Source organism: Aulonocara sp. 'chitande type north' Nkhata Bay, linkage group LG14 (genome assembly GCF_057382095.1).
Source record: "Aulonocara sp. 'chitande type north' Nkhata Bay isolate Kocher_YH1m ecotype deep benthic linkage group LG14, A_spYH_male_GT1.1, whole genome shotgun sequence".
Taxonomy (NCBI): domain Eukaryota; kingdom Metazoa; phylum Chordata; class Actinopteri; order Cichliformes; family Cichlidae; genus Aulonocara; species Aulonocara sp. 'chitande type north' Nkhata Bay.
In genome coordinates, this window is record NC_141357.1 from 6403368 (window position 1) to 6414714 (window position 11347).

General features: G+C 39.9%; 1 protein-coding gene across 1 annotated transcript; it reads left to right on the forward strand.

Moving 5' to 3' along the window:
• Positions 1-442: 442 nt before the first annotated feature.
• LOC147313952 (phosphatidylinositol transfer protein alpha isoform-like) lies at positions 443-11277 on the forward strand. Its single transcript, XM_086260734.1, has 12 exons — positions 443-624; positions 2970-3000; positions 5802-5947; positions 6303-6394; positions 6596-6603; positions 6715-6789; positions 7583-7666; positions 9287-9364; positions 9481-9591; positions 9702-9824; positions 10362-10413; positions 10506-11277. Exons 1-11 carry the CDS (start codon positions 608-610, stop codon positions 10407-10409), a joined length of 813 nt encoding a protein of 270 aa, XP_086116860.1. The 5' UTR covers positions 443-607; the 3' UTR covers positions 10410-10413; positions 10506-11277.
• Positions 11278-11347: the final 70 nt, after the last annotated feature.

Genomic DNA, 11347 nt, shown 5'->3' on the forward strand with positions numbered 1-11347 from the left:
TGGAGCATCCACTGGAAATTGAAAGGCGCCTCAATGGAAATTTTCATTTCTGTTCTTTGCCTTCAGGAGTTGAGCATTTTTAACATTAAACTGAAACACTTATTAAAAATGAACCAGTCATACAGACATGAATAAGCTGCTGTTTTGCTATGATGTTATATTATACTGCAGTCTCTGTTTTTGTTGTGTTTGATTTTTGTGTTTTAATGTGTGTTTAATGTGTGTTTTAAAGGCCCCAACTAGGGTCATTGCGGGTTAGCTCAGGCTATAAACGATGCGGTGTGTTGGCTGCGAGAATAAACTAAATTAATGACACTGTGAGAAGATATTTAAAGGAAAGTGATAACAAGAAAAGGCAACTTAAACGTTCACTTAAAGACTGGTCGAAGGTTTCACGACTGCACGTGAACGTCACACGGAGGCACCTGAGCTAAAGGTGTGTGCCGCCTCCTTCCTTCCCGCCGCGCCCCTTCGCTCACACACAGGAAGGAAAGCCGGAGTTTCCCGGAGTGAACCCCAGCGGCAGGCAGTGAATGAAGTGCTCCTGTCACAGTTAGAGAAGAAGTTTTCTATCTCGTATGCAGCATTTTGTACGGACACGACCGACATGCTGATTAAAGAGTTGTGAGTATCTGAACTTTGTCGCCTTCCACCCGACAAAGGAGCGAGCCGGGACGCGTTTGTGTTGAAATATGGACCATTACAGCAGGATGAATGTATTTGTTTGCTCTTTGAAGTCAGCTGAGCTTTTAGCAGTTTAAAGTGTTACTGAGTCGTTAGCAGGATGACAGAAATAAAGGACCACTCAGGAAATGATTTAGTCACAGGGTGTAAAGTTTCAAACGGCAGAACTCCGGACACCGTCAAACTTTAGGTTAGGCTAGGCGCTGTCAGCAGAGGTAAATCCACTGCTGACATCACACTTCAGATTAGTAGGAAGGAGTACCGCGAGAAAACTCGAAAAGTTTTAACTTTCTTTGACTTAGAGTTTATTACAGTATGTAATATAAACCGAAGTGTAACATTTCAACGAGATGTTGTAAATGTAAAATATAGTAATTCATACTTGCTTAGCCTCGAACTTGTCAGGAAAACCATAAGAATTGGGGAGGAGTTTGAGAACGTTTAACAAGATCAGGAGCTCATAATGACAGTTTATCACATGTGCCTCAAATGGGAAGAATCAGCTGCCGGGTGCTTTTACCGCGATAGTGTCATGTGCCAATCATGGCTGGCTGACACCTCTGACATGGCTGTCATTTGACCACAGTGCAAAGTACAATAAGAGGCTCAGGCGTTAAAGAGGATTGCCCAGTGCTGCTTTTTCTTTCAGTTTATGGTCACAGAAACGTAACCTCATGTTCTGTCACCTTCATGCCTGCAAATACTCAGGCTAAAGCAGGTGGGGATTGTGTTATGACATAGGAGAGGAGGCTACGCACGCAGAGCACATGCGCACACACGTAGAGTTTCCTCTAAAAGCGTCTGCATTGTTTGTTTGGGTTCTGCAGCGGTCTTGATTAAAGCTTCATAATTTCCGCTTCCTCATTTCTAGGTTCCTGTGGTTGCAGAGAACTGACTGCCGTGTTACTTCCTAGTGATAATGATTCATTCCTATAAATCATGATGTTGTTGTGCAGGGTCTGAACAAGCTGGAGCCTCTGGAAGAGGGAGCATTGTATGTGATATTTGCTATCTTTATGGCTGCGCCTCCAGGTTCTGGGTACTCTGGAAATTATATCAGTTCCGTAGCTCCCAGTTAAAGGAACGTGCCACAAGTATTCCAGTAAGCCGCTCCTAAAGGTGTAGAAATAGCCAACACCACCCAAAAAAAACCAAATTGGTGGACAAAGACTGTATAGAAAAGATGGGTGTAGCCAACATGATGACATCAGAGGTGTGGCACTTGAAGAATCTAACACTGATTCTATAGGAGAGTTCACCAAATATTGTGGTAGAAGGTAACTTCTATGAATTTATTTATTAAAACCTCTATTTTAGGGCAAACTCAGCAAATGTAAAATTATTATTTTTTGTTTATTTTATTTTCACTTACTGAATACGGGACAGAGCAAATGTAAATTAAAAAATAATTACAATAATTAAATATTGTCCTGGTTGCTGTTGAATTAAAGTAATTTAGATAATAATACAACAAAAACTAAAATGCATCCAACAAGATAAATGCACATAATTTGTATTGATTATTAAAATGTTTAACTAACAGCCTGTTTGTGGATACATGCTATCGTTAACAAGTAGCTCATTACTAAAGCCTCTAATGCTGGCCACTTGCTGACAGTGGCTGCAGGCAAAGCAAGAACAATTGGTATAGAAACCAAAGGGGACGTCCCAATGGTAATTTCCATCTTTTATATCCAGTCTCTGGAATCTGTGCAAAATGCAGACACCAATATTCACTAATTAGTGCAGTACCAGACTATTAAAAATACTGAAGCAAACCAGAGTAATAGTATTTATCAGGTCATTATGTGCTCCAAAAAGCATCAGAAACACGGTCAAGAGGTCCAGTCCGTTCTCAGAAGATATCCTGACCACAAACGCACTGAGGCGAGGCCTGGGTGCAGTGACCTGCCAGAGCTGCTGTTGTTGGCGGATCTGCCAAAGTGACACTAATTCCCATCTTAACCAAATTCAAGTGGTAAAGTGTTATGAAGAGCAGATGAGCATTGAGGCTAAAGCTGCTTCTTCTAGCAGTTGGTAAATGCGCTGATTTCATCTCTGAAACTTTACATGGAAGTTTGTGGAATCTGCATTTATTAGAGGAACTTTTGGTCCTCTTCCTGCCTCAATATTCAGCCGTGGATGTTGCCACCTAGTCTGGAAGCAGTTTTTGATCAGTTCATCAATAAGCTGGCATCATGTGAATGGGCAGCTGGTGTTAGATGTAAAATGATTTGCAGATTTGGGCAGAGGTTTCTGACTGCGATGTGTTCTTTCTCTTACAGCCGAGTTGTTCTGCCTGTTTCAGTGGAGGAGGTAAGGACTTACTCATTTACTTTAATACCATCAGTGATGGACACTGTAACCATCGGCATCTTCCACTTGCTGGCTCCTTATACCCTTGTCATTGATTCACACAGTTAGTGCATTATTTCTTTCTTTTTGAAATGGCTATTTTAAGCAACATTTGACAGCTCTGTGAAACTGTTTTATGCCCTTCACCGATTCACTACTGTCTCTTTTCTCTAGTGACAGTTGTCATTGCTGTGACAGTACCTAGTCTTCATTTTTCCCAGATAAAGTACTTTTACAAATTTCAAGCCTGTTGATCAGCAAATTTTATTTAGTAATGCATGGACTTTATTAAATCTAAGCGGTTTCACTAGCATATTGTGCTCTTGTAGTTGGTCTGTACTACATGCCAGGTCCAGGATTCATTAAGCTGTGTTTAATTTGCCTTAGCAGCGGATGGCCCCAAACCTTCAAGAGAGCAGCTTCTGTAACTTTAGACATTTACCTTACAGATTTTCACGTTATGAAACCTTTATTTCCCTGGCTCATTCTACCTCTTAATCCTCACGTTCCATACAACAGTTTTTCTTTTGCTTTACAGAGAGCAGAAGCCAGTATTTCACTAAGCAACATAATCACAGCTATGCAACCGGCTTGCTCGGTGATCCGATTCAGTGTGAAAGTTTGCAGGTTTAATCCTCAATTGCCTTGGTTGAGGTGTGACTGTGTGTGACTGTATGGGGAGGGGGCTGCTCTATTTTGTGTAGTTCATTTATTTGTGCAGTCAATGTGAGACAGCTGTAGTGTTTAGAAGTAATGTTGGGTGGGTTACAGGTTAGAAACTACAGTTGTGCAGTGGGAATACTAATTAATATTTCCTCTTTTTTGTTGTCTATATTTAATATAAACATAAACGGTAATTAATTATATTGAGTTGAAATGCTGGCAGGTATAGTTTGACAATTTGTGATTGGTAATCTCTATTTCCTTTTTTTTTTTTTTTTTTTTTTAAAAAAGCTGAAAGACCAGTGGCGTGTCGTTTCACTCCACAGTGCAAGGTGTGATTGTAACATTCAGGGATATAAAACAAAAACCCAATCTCCTCCACTGTGTCTACTCCGAGTCTCAGGGAAGCAGATTTGCAAGTTGTGAGGGGTGTGAGTGAAGACTGTTGGTGTGGCAACACAACAGAACAGCTCTGCACTGATGTGCTGAACCTGGAGTAGGACTTGTGTTTGGTCTCATAGCCACAGACCCGTTCAGTTTGCTGATATTTTTTGATGCAATCCTGAATCGCTTTGAGCAATAGCGACATACTTGTGATGAGGATGCTTAATGTGGTCCTAAAAAGAAAATGGAAACTCTGGAATATACTTTCAGAAAGACTGAAAAATACGTTTACAATCAGATTCTTATAAAACATGAAATTGCTTATTCAATTCTTTTTTTCATTTGAATTTCTAATCCTATTACAAAACTTAAATGTCAAAGCACAGCATAGCAAATTCTGAAGGTGTGGTATGTTAAGGTGTTTCAACGAGCAACCATTTGAGTCATTCTAACAGTTGTCCTCTTAAATGAATGCCGAGTAAGACTTTAATCCAGTTATTCCTGCTCTCATTAAACCAGTAAACCGTTCAGTCACATTCTGCATCTTGTTTTTGTTTGGAGATCGTATGATGCAAGCTGGCAGGTTCACTTTTTCCCCTGACTAACAGTTTGAGCTCTTTGCCCAAACATGTTTTCCAGTAGTGATTGTTGTCTGCACCTACACATGGTTCCTGCCCCCTGACTGCTTCTGAAAGACTGTAAGACATCAGCGGCAATGACGAGGCACACTGGTTACACATGGCAAACCACATTCCTGAGTTTCTATTCACGGCATCAAAACTGAGCATCCACAGCAAGAAAAATGGGTCACCAACTTCTTTGGTTTAAGGAGTGGAGGGCAGGGCTAGATTGTACTTGTCCAGCTAAACTACAGGAGGCAGTACACGTGGCAACTTTAACCGAAATCCACAAAGAGTAAGAAGAGCCAATCATAAAAAAATAGCAGTCATTTGTTTGTCTGGTTCCTCTGGAACCAGGTTTTACAGCTCTGGGTGACGTGTGTGTACGGTGTGTGGCTGACACCACCAGTGAAGTGAGTCACACACTTTTGCCTGACTCAGGAAACGTTAGGGGAGGGAAGATGCGGGGAAGAACAAGTCATGGAAATGCTTTACACTGCTGAAGTCTGTGTGTAGGGACATATTGGAAAATGGTTAACTCGGGCTCATTTTACATAAATGGTTAACTCAGGTCATGACAGGCTTTTTAAAGAGAGGTTTTTTAACCTGCCTTTTAAATGCTCTCCTGTCTGTTTTTCTTTTGACGCATTGAACTAAAAATCATAAACCTTGCCTGGATTTACGTTTGGCTGATCTCCCATATAACATCGTTTCATTCACCACTGGAATGTTTGGGTCTCTCAGCAGAGAGACCCTTACACTGTATCTCCTACAGTGTCTCAGCTTGATTTTCATCTTTGGAAAGTGAGTTACAGGGAAGCAGACAGTGTAGGTGGTGAGTGAAGATGTGTTTATATAGCCAAAAGCTTCTGAATGTGCCAGCGCTGGCACACTAGCACAAAGCACAGTTTATCCTGTCTGATGGATGTTCTCCCTCAGAACCTCAGGCAATGCTCGTCACCATCACTCTTGACATGACGTGCTGTCTGCACACTTGGAAACTCTTGGTCAATAGAGACAGATTTTATCACAAATGATGATCTTTCACATAGTTAATTGTAGTTTCAATCCTCCTTTCTACTTTTGTCCTTCCAGTACCAAGTGGGTCAGCTCTACACAGTAGCAGAGGCCAGTAAGAATGAGACGGGTGGAGGGGACGGTGTGGAGGTGCTGAAGAACGAGCCCTATGAAAAAGATGGAGAGAAGGGACAGTACACCCACAAGATCTACCACCTGCAGACGTAAGCAGCGCAGCTCAGCTTCAAACACGCTGTAGTATATTGAAAGCGGTTGAAATACTACACAAAAAGTTGTAAAAACACTGATTATTCTTACTATTTCCCCTAATTGCAAATGAAATCATTTTGCAGAGAGCACTGGAAAAACTTGGCCCTGTGGAGACCACAACTTTGACCTCACCTGCTTTTTGCTCAGCTTAACAGAGATGAGAATGATTCCCATCTCTGTTGCTCTGTAATAAAAATGTTTTTCCAGAAAGCAGAGTGGGATGTAAAGAAACTGCTTGATGATAATCTGTGTCTTATTATATTACAGTTTTATGTGGCTACATTAACATTTGCCTGTTTCTCTCTGCAGTAAAGTGTCAGGTTTCATCGCTAAAATTGCTCCAAAAGGTTCTCTGACTGTTCACGAGAAGGCCTGGAATGCATATCCATACTGTCGAACCAGTGAGTCCTAATATACACACACACACACACACTCACTGATGGTCATGCTTACAATGTCTCACCTCACATGTGTGAGGCGAGACACCAGAAATGCGTTTGTGTGAAATTACACAAAAAACTGAAGTTTAAAATCTGACTTATCTGAAATCTTTCCCTCTCTGCATTATCTTCCCAACTTGGTCCACTTTGTTTCTGCTGCAGTCCTCACAGTATGTATTATTTTCTTTTGATGGTTCGGATAAAAGTTCAATTTAAACTTCACAGGAACTGCATTGCCCTTAGTGTTAGTTAACCTGATCGTGTCTCACTCATTCTTACAGAATGAATACATGAAAGACAATTTCATGATCAAGATCGAGACGTGGCACAAGCCTGATATGGGGGATCAGGAGAATGTAAGTGCACACAGTACTTGACCACTTAGTTTGACTTGATCTACCATATGTTTTCAAAATGACATTGGATCTTGATAAATGAGGTATTCAAGTTCAAAATATTGCAATGCACATTGTGAAATTCCTGGATTTAAAATCGCACCAGAAGTCAAAGTTAATAATTGAAATCGTAGGAGGACCCAATCTGTGTGACTGTAAGGACTTCTGAGCATGCTCCCGGTGTGTCAGCAGATGGTGTCCAAGGACATCTGCACACAGATGTGGAGCAGGGCAGCATATCTTAAATTGAAAGTATACACTGCTCAAAGACTTGATCATCTCATTATAACACTGCTGTGGTGCAACAGAACGTGACAAGAAGGCACAACCTTTGGCGTGTTATGCATCTGTCCAACACCTCAAAATATAGCCACGCACCACCAGGAGCTCACTGATGCCCTGATGCAGCTATTATGTTGCAGCAGCAACAACTACCGTTTACTAGTATGCAAGGGTCAAAGTAAACACAAGGTTTTGTGCATATGCATGTGTAACTTTATCTTGATTGTGTCATACCTGCATATTGATTACTCATCAATCTTCATATTTATGGAAAAGACAGCTAAAGCACTGCTGCAGTTTTATATCTTTGAATTAAGGGGCAGCAGTTATGTTTGTCATTAACCAATAGGTCATTATTATGCAGCTTTTCATTTTAAGTCTGACCTGTTCCCTGTCAGGCAACCAACCAAATATGAAGATAGATAGATAGATAGATAGATAGATATTTTTATTTTTTTTTCCTTGTCTGCAGGTGCATGGACTAGATCCAGACACATGGAAGGATGTTGAAGTTGTTTACATTGACATTGCTGACAAAAGACAAATAGATTCAAAGGTATGTGATTTGAAAAAAACAAACAAACCGTCTTTAGGTGTGATCATTTTATTTATTTTGAACCTGTGATGGTTGAGTTAGCACACCTGTTTTCTTAAACATTGAGTACATCAGTTTACTGTTTGTTACGCTTTATATGAGAGATGCTGAACTTGATTTGTGCTGAAGGTCACTTGTAAAAAATGGGTCAGCCATTTGTCTTACTCCTGCACTTGCAAGTACATTTTAATGTCTTCATTGAAGGGGGAAAAAAGTCAGTAAATAAATCGAAATAATATATCCTGGGAGTCATATTTTAGTCACTCTTAGGTTTGTATATTGTTTATATGTCTTAAAGGTAAAGAATAAACATTTGTGCTGTTGTGCCATACACATAAAACCAGAACTCCCAGCATAGGACATTTGATGTTAGTTAATTTGTTAGTTTTTCATCACATTTTAAGTAAGATTTGACAAAAGTGGTATTTAAGATCATTTCTGGGGTGTTTTATCAATTATCTAGATTATTTCATTAAAAAATAAATTTTTAGTAATGTGGTATTATTTGCGCTAAAAGAGAGACTGTTTAAGAAAACCAAAAAACCCCCCCAAAAAACCCAACTCGCTGTGAAACATGAACAGGTGATTGTCTACATTTTAAAACTCTCCTAATAGTGGTCTCCAAAATGTAAGAAATGCATAAAGGAAAAAAATGTACAAATAAAATGGTCTAAATTACTCACCTTATCCACATCTGCCCACGATCACCAAACGTGCTGCATCCACACTGCTCCGCGTCATCTGCAACTTCACCTACTCAGCTCTGCGGCCAGGGCTGAAACCTGTGTGGCTGCTGTGCTCTTTTCTCTTCATTCTTTTGGATGAATTCTCTACACTCTGGACTGTCAGCTCAGTTTAGCTACAGGTCCCCTGCTGCTAAGAACAGCCAACAACCAGCACGGTTGTCCACATGTTCAGTTACACTCACCACCCCGCCAGTCATTACTAATCTTTTTTCTAGCTACAGTCCTCTATATATTTATTTATCAATCAGCTCTAGCTAGCTCTGGCTCATGCGATATTAGCCTTCATGTCAGAATGTGTGTAAACAATAGTGTTGCTTAAAAAAAACCCTGGTGTTTTGCAGTAACACATTCAATTCATTTCTTTGGGGTCAAAATGATGTCGGTGGTTCTAGAATAGAATAGAATAATCCTTTAATTGTCCCACAAGGGGACATTTGGTTGTAACAGCAGCAAGAAACACAATAACAACAAAGAAAAAGATAAAAGGACTCGGTCAGGTTGGAGTTGCTGATACTGGCCGGAAGCTACAAGTGTTGTGTGTGTGTGTGTGTGTGTGTGTGTGTGTGTGTGTGTGTGTGTGTGTTTTTTTTTTTTTTTGTTTTTTTTGTTTTTTCTTGTCCTTTTGATCCCACATACTCCAAAATGCAGTATTTAACAAATGAGCTAATGTTTAAGGAAAGTCAGGAAATATGAGATGATGGGCAGTTTAATTTAAGAGTTACTGGATTTTATAATGGCAAGTGTTGAAATGACCCCCTTGGTTCTAGTGTTAATATTATAAATGATGAATGTGGCCTGTTACAAGCTACATTGTATTGCTTGTATTCATTTTTAGGATTACAAAGAAGATGAGGATCCAGCCAAGGTTAGGTCGGAGAAGACGGGCAGAGGGCCTCTGGGACCTGACTGGAAGGTACGCTCCCTCCTTCTCTTCACTGTGGCTCACTTCATTAAAGCTCTGAATTGACTGTGTTTACAGGTCTGGAGACTTTGTGTATTTATGTTGTGTGTACCTCTGTGTGTTTTCAGAAGGAGCTACCAAACAAAAGTGACTGTCCACACATGTGTGCCTACAAGCTAGTCACTGTTAACTTTAAGTGGTTTGGACTGCAGAACAAAGTAGAAAACTTCATTCAGAAGGTATGAAATAAAAAGTGCAGAATAAATATAACCTAATGCACATATTTCTGCACAAAAAACAATAAATTCCAGTGTGTCCTGACTGTCTTTCACACGTCCCCTCTGTTCAGCAAGAGAAGCGTTTGTTCACCAAATTCCACAGACAGGTGTTCTGCTGGTTAGACAAATGGATTGATCTGACGATGGATGACATACGACGTATGGAGGAGGAAACGCAGAAGGAGCTTGATGAGGTGACTGAGGACTGTATATTAGACCTGCTGGAGGGTGGAGCAGTATTTCTTTGTTGCCCTTCACATTTATTGAGATCTCTTATGTAGAAAAAAAGGCAGTTTTAATATCTGAATTTTAGTTCATGAAAACAGAGCTCACTGTGGTGTGTTACAGCAGCATGTTTGTGTTGTCTTTGTCAGTAAAATCAATGATCTGATGAAATTAACAGTTCAACTGCTCATGTTATCAATTCTTGGTGACTCGTAACAGTGAGTTGCAATATGCAGTGAAGAATTTAAAGTTTGATCTCACTGCTCCAATGTGCTGCAATGGTGCTGCTCCCTTTGTTTCTGCTTGAAAACAGTTGTTATAAAAGCAGAAACGGCCCCAAACACTGTTTATGTGTTTGCCTGTAATAAGATCAAAGTATTTTGGGTCAATGTGAAGAAGGATCTTTCTAAAACAAGAACTGGGAGCTGAGCAGTATTTCACATCACTTTCTTTAGTGCACTAATCTGGTTTTCTACCCTTCTAAATAACGTGTCTCCATGTCACAGATGAGGGTCAAAGATCCAGTTAAAGGCAGTACGGCTGCTGAAGACTAGCTCAGTGAGTATTTAACTGGTGCTCTGAAGAATTTTCAATCTGAACATAAATGTTCAATCACTCTTCAATTGTGTTTGTTCTCTTCTCCTCTTCAGCTCATTTTGATACTGGAAGACTTGACTCCACTCCCTGACTGGCGCCGCTGAAACTGGACTGCTATAAACAAGAAAAGCATTTACGTCCCAATAAAAATCTTGTCTTAATAAGATCTCATTGTTGTGAAGCTGTTGTGTATATTTATGTATTATGCTGAAATACAAGTACAGCAGCTTTTAGTGCTTTTAAAGAAGTGGGTTGCAGGTTGAGGGAGAATTCTTATTTATGCTTTTGGTCGTTATATCTTAAACCACTGGGGGGGGGACAGTGCAGGTTATCTCTGAAACAACATTCCACATTACTGTAATTTTTTTTTCTCTCCCCCTTCTCCTCGTCTCAGTGACTTATTGTTTACGGACCTGCAACTGCAAAATCTCCAGTGTTAATAAGATTTTATATTTTTCTTATCTATAAATTGTCTTGTTGTGTCTTAACTATAAGTGGACATAAATGCTTTCAAAATCTCCAAATTTCTTGATTTCATAAAGGGCTCAGACTGGATAATCCTCCACCTTCCTCTGCCTCAAATTATTTCTTGTAATCAGATAGATATTTGGGGGGGGGGGCGTTGTATTTCATTGGGTTGATGATTTGTTGATATGTGTTGAAGATGTGTTGCTGATAATGTGCAAGAAGACCCTGAACTCTAAGCAGATTTCAAAATAATTGACACTACAGCCACTTCTGTCTTGATGATTGTTCAGATGTCTAAGTCTTCCATGTACTGAATGAAATGAAATAACCTGGATATAAATATGAGTTATAACATTGTTCATTGCATTTGTACATATGTATTTGTATCTCTGCTGTAAGTGTCTCAGTGATCTTTTAACCCTTCAGC